The sequence below is a fragment of the Chrysochloris asiatica genome, unplaced genomic scaffold, assembly GCF_000296735.1.
Source record: "Chrysochloris asiatica unplaced genomic scaffold, ChrAsi1.0 scaffold00044, whole genome shotgun sequence".
NCBI lineage: Eukaryota > Metazoa > Chordata > Mammalia > Afrosoricida > Chrysochloridae > Chrysochloris > Chrysochloris asiatica.
In genome coordinates, this window is record NW_006408562.1 from 8,928,790 (window position 1) to 8,948,463 (window position 19,674).

The 19,674-nt window shown below is 39.1% G+C and overlaps 1 protein-coding gene across 1 annotated transcript in view; it reads left to right on the plus strand.

The window, feature by feature from the left end:
• Positions 1-19,674, plus strand: part of OCA2 (oculocutaneous albinism II) — a 223,528-nt gene that overhangs the window by 109,589 nt on the left and 94,265 nt on the right. The window contains exons 14-16 of the mRNA XM_006861920.1: positions 4,175-4,307; positions 16,138-16,285; positions 17,723-17,780. Coding sequence (XP_006861982.1) covers positions 4,175-4,307; positions 16,138-16,285; positions 17,723-17,780 — 339 coding nt within the window. The remainder of the gene's footprint in view (positions 1-4,174; positions 4,308-16,137; positions 16,286-17,722; positions 17,781-19,674) is intronic.

Genomic DNA, 19,674 nt, shown 5'->3' on the forward strand with positions numbered 1-19,674 from the left:
TCATGCTGGGTAGGGTGGAGGGTCAGAGAAAAAGAGGAAGACCCCCAACGAGATGGATCAGCCAGGTGGCATCATTGATGGACTCAAGTGTGGCAGTGGTAGTGAGGTTGGCCTAGGATCGGACATTGTTTCGTTCTGCTGTGCATGGGGTCGCTATGAGTCGGCTCTGACTCGATGGCACCTGACAACAACAACATGTTTACAGAATATGGATTTTTCTTTTCTTGATTTGATGTGAAGACATATTAATTTTATTTGAGCTTACCCTACAAGTTATTAATTTCGTCCCCACTTTAAAATAGCCTGTTCTATCTTGAAATCTACCTGATCTCATCATCATCCAGAATTCTGTAACTATATTTTTCCCTCCTTTCACTTTGTGGTTGTACTGATTATTGACTGATGTATCTGATTCCTTATTTTCATTTCTGTAGTTTTGTTATACTCTGTGCACTTCCATATCTTGAATGAATTCTGAATGGTGTTGCTGTGTATGTCAATCTTTGATTGTGGTCTGCTGTTGTTAGTTCTCAGTCCAATGGACTCATTTTAGTACTTTTGTGAAGTTTGCTTGATGTTTTACAAAGTCCTTTAATACAACTTATCTGCAAGTGTTTTAATTTTGCTGTGATGTTTGAGGGACAGCTTTGGTTCTTGGTTGGCATTTTTTTTTCTTTTAGAGTGTTGTATATGCTATGCCTTATTAACCTGCATGGTTTCTGCTGAGAAATCAGAACTTAAGCTTACTGGTTTTCCTTTGTAGGTAATGCTTTGTTTGTCTTGAGTTGCTTTCAGGATTCTTTCCTAGTTTTTGATTTTGAAGACTTTGAATATGATATGTCTTGGGGTCTATCTTGCCTGGGATTCATTCAGCTTCTTGAATGCTTATCTTCTCGTCTTTCATTATGGTAGGGAAATTTTCTTCTAACAGCTCTTTGTCTATCTTTTCTATAGTTTTGTTTGTCTCTTCCTGTTCTGGAATTCTGATCTCTTGTAGGTTATTTCTCTTCTTGTTGTCCCATATGAATATTAGGCTTTCCTCAGATTTTTTCATTCCTTTTTAATTGTTCTTCTAGCTTACTAGTATTGAGTGATTTATCTTCAATCTCACTAATTCTGGCTTCCATTGATTCAGATATACTTCTTGTCCATTCAGTATGTTGTCTATTTCTGATATTTTAGTATTAAACTTCTGGATTTCTGTTTGCAGGGTTTGTATCATCTCTAATCATTTAGCTATTTTGTATGATTGTTCCTATAGTACTTTTTGAATTCTTCCTTGTTTTCTTTGATCTTTCTGTCAGTAGTTTGTTGTTGTTATTAAGTGCTGTTGAGTCAGTTCTGACTCATAATGACCTTGTAGAGGGTTTCTGAGGAGCAGCTGTTTGGAGGTACCTAAATATCATTCTCCTGTACTCTTTTTCAGGCAGTTCCTGTACTTTGTTTTCCTCAAAATTGTTTCTAGCTTTTTCTTTTGGTCATTTGTTTGAGCTGCTCTGTCTTGTGTCTCCATGTATACAGAGATTGTGTGTTGCTTTTGAGGTGTTGTGGTGATGTTGTATTTGTATTAAGTTAATAAATGTATGTTGGTATATTACTAGGCACTTATCACCTGACTTTTGGTGGGTGTGATCAAGAGATGAGCTCATGCAGTTGAGTTCAGGGTGGATTTAGCTGATATAGGTTGTTGTTAATCTAGTGTATAGCATCTGGCATTAACTCTATTCTGATTGGTGGGGCTGAAGAGGGTTTGGCTATGTCTGTGCTGTATGGCTGCAGCTGTTGTCTGGTGAGTAAGAAGAGAAAACACTCCCACAATAAATAAGGAAGATAAACAAAGACCCCCAGCAAATTACAGTGAAAAATAAAAAGTAATAAAGAAGGAAGAAGAAGAAGAGGAAGAGGAAGAGGAAGAAGAAAAAAACGAGACAGAAAAATGACTATTACTTTTTATCTACCAATATACATAATGTCTCTGTACCATCTACTGGCCTCTTACCTTCATACCTATGAGAAATTTCAAGATGGTCCCTCTGTGACTGCACAAACAACAAGTCTTCTTTTCCCCCTTTTGTCTACCCCATACATCTGTTTAGCTGCTTCTCCTAGTGACAGCTATCCTAGGGCTGGCTATGGCTCACTTTACCAATTTGGAAAAGGATTTGCCTAAGTGAAACTATTGTTCATAACTTTGAGATCCACTTGGTTTCATCCACCTGGAAAGTGGGACCCACCCTGGGTGTGTATACTGGTAGAGGTTGGTCTCACCTCAAATCATAAGGGGAGTGCAAGGAACCAGAGAGGAAAGGCAAAACAAAATCACACCTTTGTGTCTAAGAGTCACCAATAGGCTTTTGCTTGACTTGGAAGCAACTTGATAACATCAACCAGTAACAAGCACTTGCCAACTAGCCATGAGGTCCAACACCTGTTCAAACTCATCCAAAGATACCTTAGAAGATAGGCTGGTTATAGCTGTGAAAATCCTATGCTACAGTTCTAATCTGCACACAGGAGTTTCCATGGTTTGCAACTAGCTTGAGGGCAACTAACAATAGCACAGAGTACCAGCCTGTTTTGTTTTTAAAGTTATCAATTAGGATTTTTTTCCTTCCTTTTTCTTACTTCATAAATCTCCCATTACCACACTGGTTGTTGTTGTAGTTAAGTACTACTAAGTCAGTTGTGATTCACAGTTATCCTGTCAAGGGTTTCTGAGGAGTAGCTGGTGGGTTTGAACCACCAACCTTGTGGTTAACAGTCCAGTGCTTATCCTGCAGTGCCACACCAGAATCATACTGGTTACACCCATAAACTTATTGCTTAGAGCTCCATTATTTTGTTGGGGGAGATGCTTACAGGACCCCCTTATTAATTTTTATTTTCTTTTAATCCACTCATCCCTTTTTTCTTCACTTGTTCTGCCATACCTAGCGAGGCAGCACTTCATAGGTATTATGCTGCAGTGGACTCTTCTGTCCAAAAAACATTAACAAATGTATTTATTGACTGAGTTGGTATAAAGATAAAAATGTTAATATTTTAAACCATTTTATTAAATCTAATCTTTTTTTTTGCTTCTGATTTTAGAAAAAAATTAAATGTTTCATGGGACCCTAAAAATATTTTGAACCTTTTTAAGATAGATATCTGCGGTGTGAGTTTACAGATAAACCCAAAGTACCACCGTCAGTGAAGAACTACCAGTAAAGTGGTGAATTCTTACAGGATTTAAACATCCCCAAAGCTCCAGCTCTCTTTAAGCTTCCTTGCTGTCTACTTGAGCATGAGTTCCTATAGCTTCATCCTTGTTTATGATGTGGTTTTCAAGGATAGCCGTTTGATACGCAAGAGGCAAAGAAGTTCATTGGTAAGCCCTAAAAAATGGATGCAAGTTTATTGATCATGATTTCTAGCTGTGTTGTATCATCAGAAATATAAAAGTGATTTCAGATTTTTTTCTAAAAACCAAAAGAATAAATGACAAAATTTTAATCAGCAATAGTTGATACAATTTAAATCACTTCTTGCAGCCAAGGTCTTCAAAGACGTATTTCTGGGCCCCACTTAGAGCACTGCACAGGCCCTCACATTCTCAGAGACCAATTTTATCCTCTCCCCGTATGTACCCCACTTCCAGCACACTGTGCTGTGCTGCTCCCTGTGTCTGATCACCTTTCTGTGGCATTGCAGGAAAGTGTCACCTTTGAAGTTCAGGCACAAAAGGAATAAGAGAATCCAGCTTTCCTGCTGCTGCTCTGAACATTCATCCTGACACATCAGCCTTGTATTGGTTATATTCAACCCCAAAGCCAGGCCAGAGACTGGACAAGGGTGTTTTCACCTCAGTCTTTCCCACACACACATTGTGGGAAATGCGCCAGCCTGTAATAACAGCAAGATGAGCCAGGGAGCAAATCAAATGGGATTGCCTGACTACTTTTCTCTTAAGGTTGCTTGTAAGAATTTGTTTCTGAACATACAAGGAAAAAAACCCCCCAAACTAAAAACGAAACAACAAAAAACCTTAAGCCTTTAAAAATTCCCAATGAAGAGGACATTCTTCTCCCCACACCTGTGTGCAGTTACCCCCTTACCCCAAACCCTACACCACCTAACGTCTCTTGGGCTTGCCTGGGCTCCTGCACCATCTCACACACTTTTGCACTTGCAGGGCTTGGAGTTTGCAGGATTCACTGCACACATGTTTGTGGGGATTTGCCTCGTCCTCTTTACTGCCTTTCCCTTCCTACGGCTCCTGTACTGGAACAAAAAGCTTTACAACAAGGAGCCCAGTGATATTGTGGGTAAGTATTGGCTCCCTTTGGCTCCTCTTTCTCAGAGCGCACTGCCATAACTGTTTGCTTCCGGGGCAAGTTCATCCCAAAAGGCAGGGAAATGACCACCCTCAGAATGCTGGGAAACATGGCTGTTGGAATGTTGCACACTCAGTCCTAGGCTGTCCACGGTCCTTTTGGGTAGTTTAAATTCATGAGCAATGTCTGTGCAGTTATCTGTCAGGTGAAATGGGAAAAATGATGGCCTCTCTATCAAGTGAAATGCCATCATGAAAACACAGTCTACAATGCAAATGATATAACACCTCTGCTGTGGTTGTTAAGTATCCTGTAGTAGTTTTGAGTATTAAATGTGGTTATAAAATTGGAGAGATAATTAGGTCTTCATCAATCAAAAACACTTTGGGGAGGCAGCAGCAAACAAAAACAACTGCAGTCATTTTATTATTTTACATTTTCTTAACGTAAACATTTTAAAAAAACTTGTTATTGTGAATTGAGTGCAGGTTTACAGAGCATCTCATCAGTTTTATATTCCACAAAACATAAACGTTGCTTCATTACCTGGTTGTAATCCCTCCATGTACCAACAGTTAACAGCATTTGCCTGCATTCACTTTAACTATTACAGTCCTTCCTGTGTGTCTTTCTAGCTTTCATCTGCTAACCTCACTCTTTGTATATTGCCTGTCCTCTAGTCCAGGGGTTGGAAATATCTGACCTGTGGGCCATGGAAAGCCTGTAAAATCATTTGGTCTGGCCCTACCAAGGCGACTATAATTCCAACCCTCACATTTTTGTTGTTATTAAGTGCCATTGAGTAATTTCCAACTCATAGCGACCCTGTAGAGGGTTTCCAGGGGGTGGCTAGTGAGTTTGAACTATGGACTTTGCAGTGCAAACTGACCTTGAGGATGAGTGCTCTCCTACAGTGCCACATCAGGACTCTACTCCAGCTATCACTTTTTGTTGTTGTGAAGTGCTGTTGAGTTGGTTCTGACCTATAGCGACACTGTATAAGGTTTCCAAGGAGTGAATGGTGAACTTGAACAACCGACCTTACAGTTCAAATCAATTCTGTAGTCTGGCACATTAAGCCATCACATTATGGGTGAGCTAATTACGTGATTGACCAAATATAGCAGAGTAATTTTTAGGTTGCTGATTTTGTATGGCCCATGAATGATATAAATTTTGGCAGAAAAAATGTCTTCCAACCCTGCTTTAGCCCATGAATAATTCCCCCATCCCCTGTAGCCATTATAGATTGTTTCTTTTGTCAAGAAAAAAAAAATATTTTTAAACTTTTTACATTAGTCTCATACAATGTTTATCCTTTTGTGATTGACTAACCCCCACCAATCATCTGTCAGTTTATTGTACTGTGGGGGGCTTGTGTGTTGCTGTGATTCTGGAAGCTATGCCACTGGTATTTTAAATACCAACAGAGTCAACCATGGTGGCCATATTTTAGAAGAGTGTCCAGACAAAGACAGACTAGGAAGATGGAGAGACAAATTACTTCCAAATATTTAGTCACTGAAAATCTTATGAATAACAGTGGAACACTCTCAGCACTAGAATATTGAATATTGAAACATGATAAAAAGCACCAGAATATTGTCAGATATAGCGCCAGAAGATGAGCCCCTCAGGTTGGAAGGCACACAAAAGGCAACTGGGGAAGAGCTGCCTCTTCAAAGTAGAGTTGACCTTGATGACACAAATGGAGTAAAGTCCTCGAGACTTTCATTTGAAATTGGATCACAACTCAAAATGAAGAGAAACAGCTGTAAAAATCCATTAATAATGGACACATGGAATATACAACATATTACTATAGGAAAACTGGAAATTGTAACAAATGAAATGGAACATATAAACATCAATATCCTAGGCATTAGTGAGCTGAAATGGACTGGTAATGGTCATTTGGAATCTGACAATCACATTGTTTACTATGCTGGGAATGACAAATTGAAGAGGAATAATGTCGCATTCATCATCATCAAAAAGAACATATAAAGAGCAGGCATGAGGTACAGTGCTGTCTGTGATAGGATAATATCCATATGCCTACAAGGAAGACCAGTTAATACCACTAATATTCAAATTTATGCACCAGCCACTAAAGCCAGTGAGGATGAAATTGAAGAATTCTACCAACTTATTCAGTCTGAAATTAATGAAACATGTAATCAAGATGTATTGATAATTACTGGTGATTGGAATGCAAAGATTGGAAACAAAGAGGAAGGATCAGTAGTTGGAAAATATGACTGTGGTGATAGAAACAATCCTGAAGATCCCATGATTGAATTCTGCAAGACCAATGATTTCTTCATTGCAAATACCTTTTTGAACAGCATAAGAGACGACTAGGCACATGAACCTCACCAGATGGAATACACAGAAATCAAAATGACTATGTCTGTGGAAAAAGACAGTGGAAAAAGACAGTGGAAAAGCTCCACAGCATCAGCCAAAACAAGGCCAGGGGCAGATTGTGGAACAGACTATCAATAGCTCATAAGCAAATGCAGGCTGAAGCTGAAGAAAATTAAAACAAGTCCAAGGGAGCAAAAATATGACCTTGATTATATCCCACCTGAATTTAGAGACCATATCAAGAACAGATTTGATGCATTAGACACTAAAGATCAAAGACCAGAAGAGTTGTGGGATGCCATCAAAAACATTATACAGGAAGAAAGCAAAAGGTTATTGAGAAGACAAGAGAGACAGAAAAGATCAAAATGGATGTTAGAAGAGACTCTGAAACTTGTTCTATAGTGTAGAGATGCTAAAGCAAATGGAAGAAGTGGGGAGATACAAGAGCTGAACAGAAAATATCAAAGATCAGCTCAAGAAGACAAAGTCAAATGTTGTAATGAAATGTGCAAAGACCTGGAGTTAGAAAATCAAAAGGGGAAGGCCGTGCTTAGCATTTCTCAAGCTGAGGGAACTGAAGAAAAAATTCAAACCTCGACTTACAATATTGAAAGATTCTATATCCAAAATACTGAATGATGAAGAAAGCATCAAATGAAGAAGGAAGGAATACAGAGTCACTGTATCAAACAGAAATGGTTGATGTTCAACCATTTCAAGAGGTAGCATATGATCTAGAGCCAATGATACTGAAGGAAAAAGTCCAAAGTGCATTGAAGGAATTGGCAAAGAATAAGGCACCAGGAATTGATGGAATACAAATTGAAATCATTCAACAAGTTGATGCGGTACTGGAGACACTCATTAATCTATGCCAAGAAATTTGGAAGACAACTACCTGGCCTACTGAATGAAATTGTTCTGTATTTGTGACCATTCTAAAGAAAGGTGACTCAATGGAATGCAGAAATCATTGAACAGTATCATTGTGAGTAAAGTTTTACTAAAGATAATACAGAAATGGCTGCAATCATACATTGACAGAGAAATTCCAGAGGTTCAAGCCAATTTCAGAAGAGGACGTGGAATGAAGGAGATCATTGCTGATGTCATATGGATCTTGGCTGAAAGCAGAGAATACTAGAAAGCTTTATTAACTATATAAGTAGTCAATAAAGAATATTTGTGCTTTATTGACTATCCATAAGGCTTTTGAGTGTGTGGACCATAACAAGCTACGGACAACATTGTGAAGTATGAGTGTTCTGGAACACTTAATTGTGCTCTTGAGGAACCTGTACATAGACCAAGGGACAGTTATTCAAATAGAACAAGGAACACCAAGTGGCTTAAAATTAGGAAACGTGTGCACCAGGGTTGTATTACTTCACTATACTTATTAAATCTGTATTGTGAACAAATAATCAGAGAATAATCATATAATGGATTATATGAAGGAAAACATGGCATCAGGATTGGAGAAAAAATGATACCCACCACATAAACAAAAAAAAAAAAGGAAAAGAACCACATGATCATATTGATTGTTGCAGAGAAGGCATTTGACAAAATCCGATATCCATTCCTAATAATAAAATTTAACAAAATAGGAATAGAAGAGAAATTCCTCAACATAATTAAGGGCATATACTCAAATCTAACATACAACACTCTCAATGGAGAGAAGCTTAACGCATCCCTTTGCAAACAGGAACCAGATGAGGGTGCCCTTTATCACCACTCATATTCAATATTGTGTTGAAAGTCTTAGCTGGAGCTATAAGGTAAGAAAGAAAATTAAAGGCATTCAAATTAATAAAGAAGAAGTAAACTCTCTCTATTTGCAGATAATGTGATCCTATACATGGGAATCCCAAAGACACAAAAGGAAATTTATTATAACTCATTGAAAGTTTCAGCAAAAACTATACAAAAATCAGTTGGATTCATCTACACTAATAAAGATAGTTCTGAAAAGGATATCAGAGAAACAGTACCATTTACAATAGCCACCCCAAAGATGAAACACTTAGAAATAAATTTAACTAGTGAAACAAAAGACCTATACAGAGAAAACACTGCTACAAGAAACCAAAAGAGATTTACAAAAATGGACCGAGGGCCAACTAAATCAATTGCTCATATGTAAGTTCTGGATGAAACTGAAGAAAATAAAAACAAATCTTCAAGAGTCAAAATATGACCTTGAGCATGTTGTTGTTAGGTGCCATCGAATTGGTATTGATTCATATCAACCCTATGCACAACAGAACAAAACACTGCCCAATCCTGGGCCAACCTCACAGTTGTTGCCACGCTTGAGTCCATCGATGCTGCCACTTGGCCAATCCATCTCGCTGGGGGGTCTTCCTCTTTTACCCTGACCTTACCAAACATGATATCCCTCTTCAGTGACAGCTCCCTCCTGCCAATATGTCTGAAGTATGACAGATGAAGTTTGGCCATCTTAGCCTACAGGGAGCACTCTAGCTGCACTTCTTCCAACACAGATCTGGTTGTTCTTTTGACAGCCCATGGTATTTTCAATATTCTCCTCCAATACCATAACTAAAATTCATCAATTATTCTAATGTCTTCCTTATTCACTGTCCAGTTTTGCATGCATATGAGGTTATTGAAAATACCATGATTTGGGTCAGGCACACCTTAGTCATCAAGCTGACATCTTTGCTCTTCAACACTTTAAAAAGGTCATGTGCAGCAGATTTGCCTAATGCAAATTGATTTCTTGACTGCTGCTTCCATGAGTGCTGATAGTTGATCCAAGAAGAATGAAGTCCTTGCCAACTTCAATCTTTTCTCCATTGATAAGAACGTAATTTATTGGTTCAGTGGTGAGGATTTTTGTTTTCTTTACATTGAGATGCAATCCATACTGAAGGCTGTGCTCTTGATCTTAATCAGTAAGTATTTTACTGATGATCTTCATCAGTAAGTATTTCACTTTCACCAAGCAAAATTGTATCATCTGCATACCGCAGGCTGTTAATGAGTCTTCCTCCAATCCTGATGCCATGTTTTTTTCATATAATCCAGCTTCTCAGATTATTTGCTCAGCATACAGGTTGAATAAGTATGGTGAAAGAATACAACCTTGTTGCACACCTTTCTTCATTTTAAACCATTCAGCGTTCCCATGTTTTGTTCCAACAACTGCCTCTTGGTCCATGTACAGATTCCTCATGAGCACAGTTAAGTGTTCAGGAATATTCATACTTCATGTCTGTCAGTTTGTCGTGCTATGGTGGCTTGTGAGTTGACCTTGAGTATATCACACCTGAATTTAGAGACCATCTCAAGAATAGATTTGATGCATTAGTCATTAGTGTCTAATGACCAAAGGCCAGGGAAGTTGTGGGATGACATCAAGAACATGCTATATGAAGAAAGAAAAAGGTCATTAGAATGACAGAATGTCAGAAGAGACTCTGAAACTTGATTTTGAACAAATAGTCATAGCTAAAGCATGTGGAAGAAATGATGATGTAAGAGGGCTGCAAAGAAATTCTCAAAGGGCAACTTGAAAAGAGAAAGTAAGGTATTATACTCAAATATGCAAAGATTTGGATTTGGAACCCAAAAGAGAAGAATATGTGTGACATTCATCAAACTGAAAGAACTTAAGAAAAAATTTATGCCTCAACTTGCAATATAGAAGAATTTTGAGGGTAAAATATTGAACAATACAGAAAGCATAAAAAGAAGATAGAAGAAACACAGAGTCATTGTACCAAAAATGAATTGGTCCATGTTCACTCATTTCAAGAGGTACCAAATGATTAAGAACCAATGATATTGAAGGGAGAAGTTCAAGAGTCACTGAAGATTTTGTGGGGGGAAAAAAACTGTATGAATTCAAGGGATAAAAATAGAACTATTTCACAAGCTGATACAATGCTGGAGGAATTCACTCATCTATGTCAAGAAAATTGGAAGAGAGTTACTTTGCTAACCAATTGGAAGAGATCTGTATTTGTGTCTATTCCAAAGAAAGGTGACCCAAACAAATGAATGGAGAGATCATTGAACAGTATCATTAATATCACATGCCATTAAAATTTTACTCAAGATAATGCAATCATTGCAACAGTGCATAGACAGGGAGCTGCCAGAAATTCAAGCCAGATTCAGAAGAGGATATATCATTGCTGTCATCAGTTGGGTCTTGGCAGAAAGTCAGAAAGACATTTAATTGTGTTTTATGGCCTATGCAAAGGCATTTGACATTGTGGATCATAACAAACTATGGATAACATTGTGAAGAATGAGTATTCCATAACACTTAATTATACTCATGAGGATTCTGTACATAGGCCAAGAGACAGTTGTAAAAGCAGAACAAGGGGATTCTGGATGGCTTAAAATCAGGGAAGGTATGTCAGAGCTTTTCTTCTACCATACTTATACAATCTTCATACTGAGCAAAACTGAGAAGCTGAATCACATTAAGATGAATATGGCATTTGGATTGGAGGAAAAGTTATTAACAACATGAAATATATAGATGACACAACCTTGCTTGCTGAAAGCAAAAAGGTCTTGAAACACTCACTGATAAAGATCAAAGACTACAGTATTCAATATGGATTGCACCTCAGTGTAAAGAAAACAAAAGTACTCACAACTGAATCAATAAATAATATCATGATAAATGGAGAAAAGATTGAAGTTGTCAAAAACTTCATCTTGCTTGCACCCACAATCAACACTCATGGAAGCAGCAGTCAAGGAATCAAAGGACATATTGCACTATGGAAATCTGCTGTACAAGACTCCTTTAAAGTGTTCAAGAGGAGAGATACCAGTTTGTGCCCGCCTGACACAAGCCATGGTATCTTTAGTAGCCCCATTTGCATATGAAAACTGGACGGTGAATAAGGAAGAATGTAGAAGAATTGATACATTTGAATTAAGGTGTTAGATAAAGACATTAAAAGTACCACGGACTGCCAGAAGGACAAACGAGTCTGTCTTGGAAGAAGTACCACCAGAATGCTCCTTAGAAGTAAGAGTGACAAGACTTCATGTCTAATACCTTGGACATGTTATCAGGAGGGACCAGTCCCTGGAGAAGGACAACATGCTTAATAAAGTGGAGGGTCAGTGAAAACCAGGAAGATTCACAAGGAGATGGATTGACACAGTGGCAGCAACAATGGCCTCAAAGGAAACTATTGTGAGGCTGGCACAGGGCTGGGCAGTATTTCACTCTGTTTTGCATACGATTGCTATTTTTTCAGAACCAGCTAGATGGCACCTAACAATAGCATAGATAAATAGACCCCTGGTGTGACACTGTAGGGTCAGCACTGGATTGCTAACCTCAAGGTTGGCAGTTCAAACCCACTAATCACTGTAGGAAATGCTGTCCTAGGGTCATTTTGCATGAGAACCAATTCAATCGCATACAACAACAGAAAAGGAAAGCATGTGCTCTTTCTATATGAACACCCAATGTTTTATTTACCAGTTCTATCTTTTAGAAGGCTCTTGATGTGACTATCTGTGAAACACTGTTTTAGGTAAATTCCAGTAACATGGCAGTTCTCCTGTTATTAGCCTTTGGGGAATTTTATTTGTTGTGAGGACTTATCTTCCTGTTTGCTCTTTCAATTGCTATACACTCTTGCCTTCCTAAGATATAACGCTTGATGTTTCCATAGGTGAATATCGAGTAGGTGATATTTGTTGATAACCACCTGATTTTGAGCAGTAAAGTTCTCTTCTAGTGTAGACTTCACTCTAGTATTAGCTAGCAGAATTTCACAGAATTTAGAGGAAAGGAAGGTTAATGGTACACATTTTGATTAGATACATCCTTTATTATTAGACTGATATATTTACTGTGTTATTCTTGTTAAATGCTGTCAAGTCAGTTCTGACTCATAGTGACTCTGTATAGGGTTTCCAAAGAGTGGCAGGTGGGTTTGAGCCACCAACCTTGTGGTTACCAGTTTTATACAGCAGTGCCACACCAGGCTTCCAGACTGATAATTGCAAATGAGCATTACTGAAGTGTTGTTGTTGTTGTTGTTATGTGCCATGGAGTCGGTTCTGACTCATAGCAACCCTGTACAGGGTTTCTGACGCTGTAAATTTTTACGGGAGCAGAAAGCCTCCTCTTTCTTCAGTGGAATAACTGGTAGTTTTGAACTGCTGACCTTGTGGTTCACAGTCCGATTTGTAACCACTACACTACCAGAGCTCCTACTGAACTATTAGTGACATACATTAAACTGTAACTGAAAGTGTACAGTTTGGTACTCTTTGTATCTGCAGTCATGAAACCAGCATCATAATTTAGATAATGAACACATGTATCACTTCCAAGTTTCCTTGTGTTGTTTTGTAACCTTTTTTTCCTTCTCACACATCCCTGAAATCTTCTAGTCACTGATCTTCTTATTCTAGCATTTTGCAGAGTATTGTACATGTGGAATCATGTTGTATTACTCTGCTTTATCTGGCTTCCTACACACAGTATAATTATTTTAAGATTGATCTATAGCATGGTAGGTGTTAATTACTCATTTGTTTTTATCACTAGCAATGTTGTGGGTAGCATAGTGGTTACGAACCGGACTGCTAACCTCAGGGTCACTAGCTTGAAACTATCAGCCGTTCTGTGGGAGAAAGATGAGGCTTTCTGCTCCCATAAAGATTTATAGCCTCAGAAACCCTGTGCACGGTCACTATGAGTCGGAACTGACTCCATGGTACTTAACAACAACAACAATGTCGTGGGTTAATGCGCTGGGCTGCCAAGTCCATTTGAAGCACAAGTTTGATGGTTCAAGCTCACCAGCTGCTCCTCAGATCGCTATGGATCAGAACTGAATCAATGGCACTTAACAACAACAACAACAATTTCCACTGTATGGATATATAACTATTTACTTACAGGTGGATGGATTGTCTTAGGTTGGGTTCTCTAGGGAAACAAAACTAGTGAAACATATATGTACGAGGGTGAGTAAAAAATTATCCACTGTCCGATTATATTAGAATGCTCGTCCACATCCATGGCTGATGACAACCTTGAGCATGCTCGTGAAATGATTCTGATGAATAGATGAGTAACCTGAATTATGTGGCAAATCATTCGCAAATCAGCCATGGCTCTGCCTATGAAATAATCCACGACAGACTTGGGTTTCTTGTGTGAGATGGGTACTGAAAAAACTCATAGAAGCGCTCAACAGAAGCATTTGAACATCTTCAAATAAACTTTGGACCAATGCTCAAAGGAAGGCAAAAGTTTCTTTAAAAAAATTATTACTGCTGATGAGATATGGATTCATCACTATGAGCTTGAGAGTAAACAGCAAATTATTAAATGGAAATATCTTCAGTTGCCACCAAGAAAAAGTTCAAAAGTCACCCATCGGAGGGAAAATCGATACAGTTTTCTGGGATTCTCAAGGGCCAGTATTGGAACACTATCAGGAAAAATGTTCAATAATTAACAGTGCCCCTTACAATGAGATGCTCACTGAAGAGCTGAAGCCTAAACTTCTGATTAAACACTGCTATCCAAGGGTGTTGTGATCTTGCATGACAATACACATCTGCACATCTCTGTCTGTACTGTTGACAGTGTGTAAAAACTTTGTTTTGAGGTGTTAAAGCATCCTCCCTATAGTCCTGATCTTACTCCATCAAACTTTTCACTTGTTTGGTCCCTTGAAAGTAGTTTTTCAAGGACAAAGATTCACCTCTGATGAAGAAGTGAAGACAGTGGTGCTTTAGTGGCTCACAGTTCAGCCTAAAATATTTTTTAATAAGAGAAAACGAAAGCTTGTTGACAGATTGACAAAGTGTTGAAAAGCAAGGGGAATATGTAAAAAAAATGATGTATTAGTCGTTTCTAAAATTGATGAAACTAAATTCTACAGGCAGGCAGGTAGGCAGGCAAGCAGGTCCAGCAGACAGGCAGGCATGCAGTAAGACAGGAAGGTAGACAGGCAGGCAGGTAATAGAATAGGCCAGTGGCTCAAGTCTGAAGAATCAGAGGTTGGAGGACCAACCAGATGCAAGATCCAAACCCAACAGCAAGCAATCTTTGCCTGAGTGTCCATTATATTGGAAGCAGGCCACACCTCCAAGGAAACATCCTTTCAGTAGATTGTCTGCTCATAGCCAATCATCTTAGAGTTAACTATGCCTACTCATAGCCAATCATCATAGAGTTGACTACACTCTTCATAGTCAATCATCAGGGAGTGTATTATGTCTTACCATGGGGATAACCACATCTCAACTGCTAAACCACTGGGGATCCTGGCATAGTCAAGTTGACACAAAACCTGAAGTTTTCAATGAGTATTTGGGTTATTTTCAGTTTTGAACTATTACAAATAAAGTTATTACTAAACATTTGTATAAAAATCTGCACAAGGACATATGTTTAACTTGTTAAGAAGCTGCCAAAACATATAAAAAATATCTGTATAGAGTACATCCCCACCAGCAGTGTTTGAAAGTTCCACATCCTCCACATTCTAGTGAGTGTGTAGTGATAACTCCCTTTGTCTTTACTATGCATTACAGGGTGGCGCTGTGGGTTAATGCGCCGGACTGCAAAATCATTTTGAATAGCAAGTTCGGTGATTCAGGCTCATCAGTCACTCCTCGGAAACCCTATGAAGGGTCACTGTGGATCGGAACCGACTCATCGGCACTTAACAACAACAACAGCAAGGGTTAATGAAGAGTTCTGGTGTGGCACTATAGAATAAGCAAAGGACTGTAAGATCAGTTTGAACTGCAGGGTTGGTTCCGGCTCACGATGCAATCCTTGGAAATCTAATATAGGGTCACTATGAGTCAGAACCGACTGTAAGACATTGAACAACGGGCTAATGATGTTGGCATCTTTTCTTGTGCTTAATTGACTTCACTTGCCTTCTTTGGTGAAGTATATATTAAAATTGTTTGCCCATTTTGCTATTTTGGAAATTGTTTTCTTATTATTGGATATCGATAATTCTTTATGTGTTCTGGATACAGTTCTTTACCAGACATGTTGTTGTTGCTAAGTAATGTTGAGCCCATTCCAACTCATAGTGGTCCTGTGTAGGATTTCCAAAGAGCAGCTGGTAAGTTTGAACTGCTAACCTTGTCGTTCAAACCAACCTTATGGTCCAGTGCTTTCTTTTATACCTTAGCCTGTCTTTTCACTCTCCTAACAGTAGTTTTCAAAGAGCAGATATTTTCAATTTTGATCAAAATCGTCTATCATTTTTTTCTTTTTTAAGCTATTCTTTTGGTATGTTGTTGAGTGCTGTGAAGTCAGTTCAAACTCACAGTGACTCTGTGTGGGGTTTCCAAGTAGCAGCTGATGGGTTTGCACCATCAATCTTGTGGTTAGCAGCCCAGTAAATAGGATCTAAGATCTTTTTCAAACCCAAGCTACTTTGATCTGCAGAGTTGAAACATGAAATCCATGTGTGGCGGCTGACTGCGCAGCGCATCAATCCAGCCAGCCGCGAGGAGACGTTAGTGCGCCACTTGTTGATGGACAAGGTGCAGGCACTGGAGCGGCTGTTGGTCTGGAAGCTGCACACCTTCCACACGTGAGTTATGATGATTGTCCCTCTGAATGTCCCTTGACATATACAGTTGTAACCCTGGTCTGTATGTATATCAGTAAGTTTTAGGTGCCACCCACCCTGCATACCTATTAATGGCATATTATTTTATTAATCTTCATACTACCTCTATGGGGTTGACCCTGGTTGAAGTTGAGAAAGCAGAGTTTTAGTGATCTTAAGCACCTTGCCCAAAGAGAATGCTCTGGGTGAATTCAGACTCTCTCCTAGTTCGTGGTTTCAGCTAAAAAAATATAACAGAATTTACATAACAAAAATTGAACAAAAGTTTAAAAAGCAAAGCAAAAGATTCATCTAGCTCAATGGTGAAGTACACATCAAAGAAAACCTGACAAACCATTCTCATAAAGATGATAGGGGAGGAAACAGTAGGAAGCAGTTCTAGTCTGTTCTATACTATTGCTATGAGTTGGAATCAATGTGAGAGTAACTATCAACAGTGGATTTTCAGGGGTGGAATAGATTCTGATTCATACTGATCCTCTAGGACTGAGTAGAACTGCCCCGTAGTATTTCTAAAGTTGTAAGTCTTTATGGAAGTAGACTGCCACATCTTTCTCTAGGGGACGTTGATGGGTTCAAACTGCTGACCTTTTAGTTAGCAGCTGAGTGATTTAACCACAGAACCAGCAGGGTTCCTCGCAAGAATGCATAAGTCCTACTAAATTCATTGCCTGCTGTAAGTTTTTAAATCAAAACTGATACTTATATTTAGGTCATCAATTCTTAAGTTTCTTCTTCCCACTTGGATAGGAGTTTGTTTCTTCCCTGAGAAGAAGGTGCTAGCTCCAACCTGTCTTTTCTCAAGAAATTTTGATGGTGAAAAGCAACAAGAATGACACGTTTTTGCTAAAGTGTTGTTCCTACGACAGAGCTAGAAGCTGGAAAGAGAACAGGACTTATCAGGAAAGTCAGAGGGCTAAGAGTACACTGGGATGTTGTGTGCCCACAAGGGGACATGGGAGTAAAGGATCATTTGCTGGCACTGCTTCATGGCCCTATAGTATGAGCAAAGGCCTATAACCTGTAACATAGCTTTACCTAGGCCAGACTCACTGCTTCACCCTCAGAAACCAACGAAGAACACTGTCTGTTCGTAGGGTATGGGAATGGCAAGGCATACACTGGGGCCAGGCAGTAGACTTCCACAAACAGTAAAGGTCTTCAGAGAAGCTTTATGTAAAGTAAAGGGGTTGGAAAGAATTGTTTTGAATGTATCCAACTTCTTTTAGGTTTCAGCACTGTTTTCACCTGGCACAGAGCATTGAATAGATCTGCATAGTGTCCCTCTGTAGGCAACTCCAGGCTTGGGAATGGTGGAAAGTGTAGTGACCAGTGCCCTGGCTCTCCCATTATTTAAAATGAATGGGAAAATAATGAGTTTGTCTGTTTATTTTCTAGACAAATTTCACAGGAAGATAACAATTGGGAGACCAACATCCAGGAGATGCAAAAGAAGGTATAACACATTCTCTGCTTAAGGACTTCGGTTTCAGCTCTGTTAGAGGGTAATCCTTTTTCTTTATCTCACAGGAAGTTACAGCGGAATGTTCTTTCCCTCTTGCTTCCAGTAGATGGATAAAAGGCATAGTTCATTTTCCTGAATTAGTGGGGAAAAACATTTTCAATACATGGTGGAGCTATTTTGTTAAGAAATCAAGACGTTAAAATGTTTACAATCTAAGATATACCTATTCATTCAAAAAATACTTTAGGACACCTGAGTTGTGACTCTCTCTCAATCCTCCATGACCCAGAAGACATTGGGTCCTAGTGGGTAAAATGTTCTCTGGGAGGTTTTCTTGCATGCAGATGGCCCTAGATAGCTTGCTAGGCTGGGTGCATTGGGCCTTGAGTCTGAGAGCGGAATTTCTTCTATGACCCTGGAAGAACAGTTCTAGGGAAAGGGAGAAGGGAGAAGAAGCTAAGAACTTTACTTCAACAACCCCAGAGAGTCATAAGTAGCAAATTTGACAAACAACTAAAAGAACAAGTAAGCACAGCCTTTGGGTCACTTTAGTGTAAAACAGATGAATGACACAGGAATGCTCTTTGACCTAGCTGACCTTCCATATCCAAGCATTGAAATGGCAACAGTTGCAATGCCTTTCTGTAGTTAGTGTGATTTCAGGGAACGTTTGTAGTCCCTCTTCTCAAACCTGGGGTGGTCATCCTTTTCTGCGAGGAATAACAACCACATCTTCTTCCATTTTTCTCTGCCATACCCCCTTCTTTCCAAATTCTCCATTCCATAGTAATCTAGCAAATAGCCCTTCCTTGGAGGGGAGTTGAGTGACATCTGGTGAGGCTAGACACAAGCCCATGTCATGGGCAAAGGAGTGAGGATAGATGGTCAGGAAGTGGCCAGCTTCTGCACAGGGAACAAGACACTGCACCAGAGCTGCCAGGATGATGGGGAGGAATGGTTTGTGTTTCTGTTGACTGCAGCTTTATCTCCTTGATGAGAGACATCCAGAAAGAATACAGATAAGTGTATTTGCTGGTACTACTGTGTTTAATGAAGGACCCAGAACAGTTGTCATTTATATTAGGTTTCGTCGATGGACCACTCATCTGTTAGTTTGTTGTTGTTGTGATTCTGGAAGCTATGCCAGACTAAGACAGACTAGGAAGAAAGAGAAATGGACTACTTCCAAATATATAGTCATTGAAAAAACTTATGAATAGCAGTGGAACATTGTCAGATAGCACCAGAATATTGAATAATGAAACAAGATGAAGAGCAGCAGAATATTGTAAGATATAGTGCCAGAAGATGAGCCACTCAGGTTGGAAGGCACTTAAAATATGACTGGGGAAGAACTACCTCCTCAAAGTAGAGTTGACCATAAGGACGCGATTTAGTAAAGCTTTGGGACCTTCACTTGCTTATGGCGCACAACTCAAAATAAAGAGAAACACCTGAAAACATCCATTAATAATCGGAATATGGAATATATGAAGTATGAATCTAGGAAAATTGGAAGTTGTCAAAAAAGAAATGGAACACATGAACATGAAGATCATAGGCATTAGTGAGCTGAAATGGACTGGTGTTGGCCATTATGGATCTGGAAACCACATGACTTCCTATGCCAGAAATGCCAAATTGAAGAGGAATGGCATCAAATTCATTATCAAAAAGAACATTTCAAGATCTATCTTGTACAACGCCATCTGTGATAGGATAATATCCGTATGCCTACAAGGAACACCAAATTTCTTGGCAGAGACGAGTGAGTGCCTCCTGTGCCGCCTCACTTTCTTGAAAGATTTCAGTTTGTGTTCCATCAATTCTTGGTGCCTTGCTCTTTGCCAATTCCTTCAATGCACCTTGGACTTCTTCCTTCAGT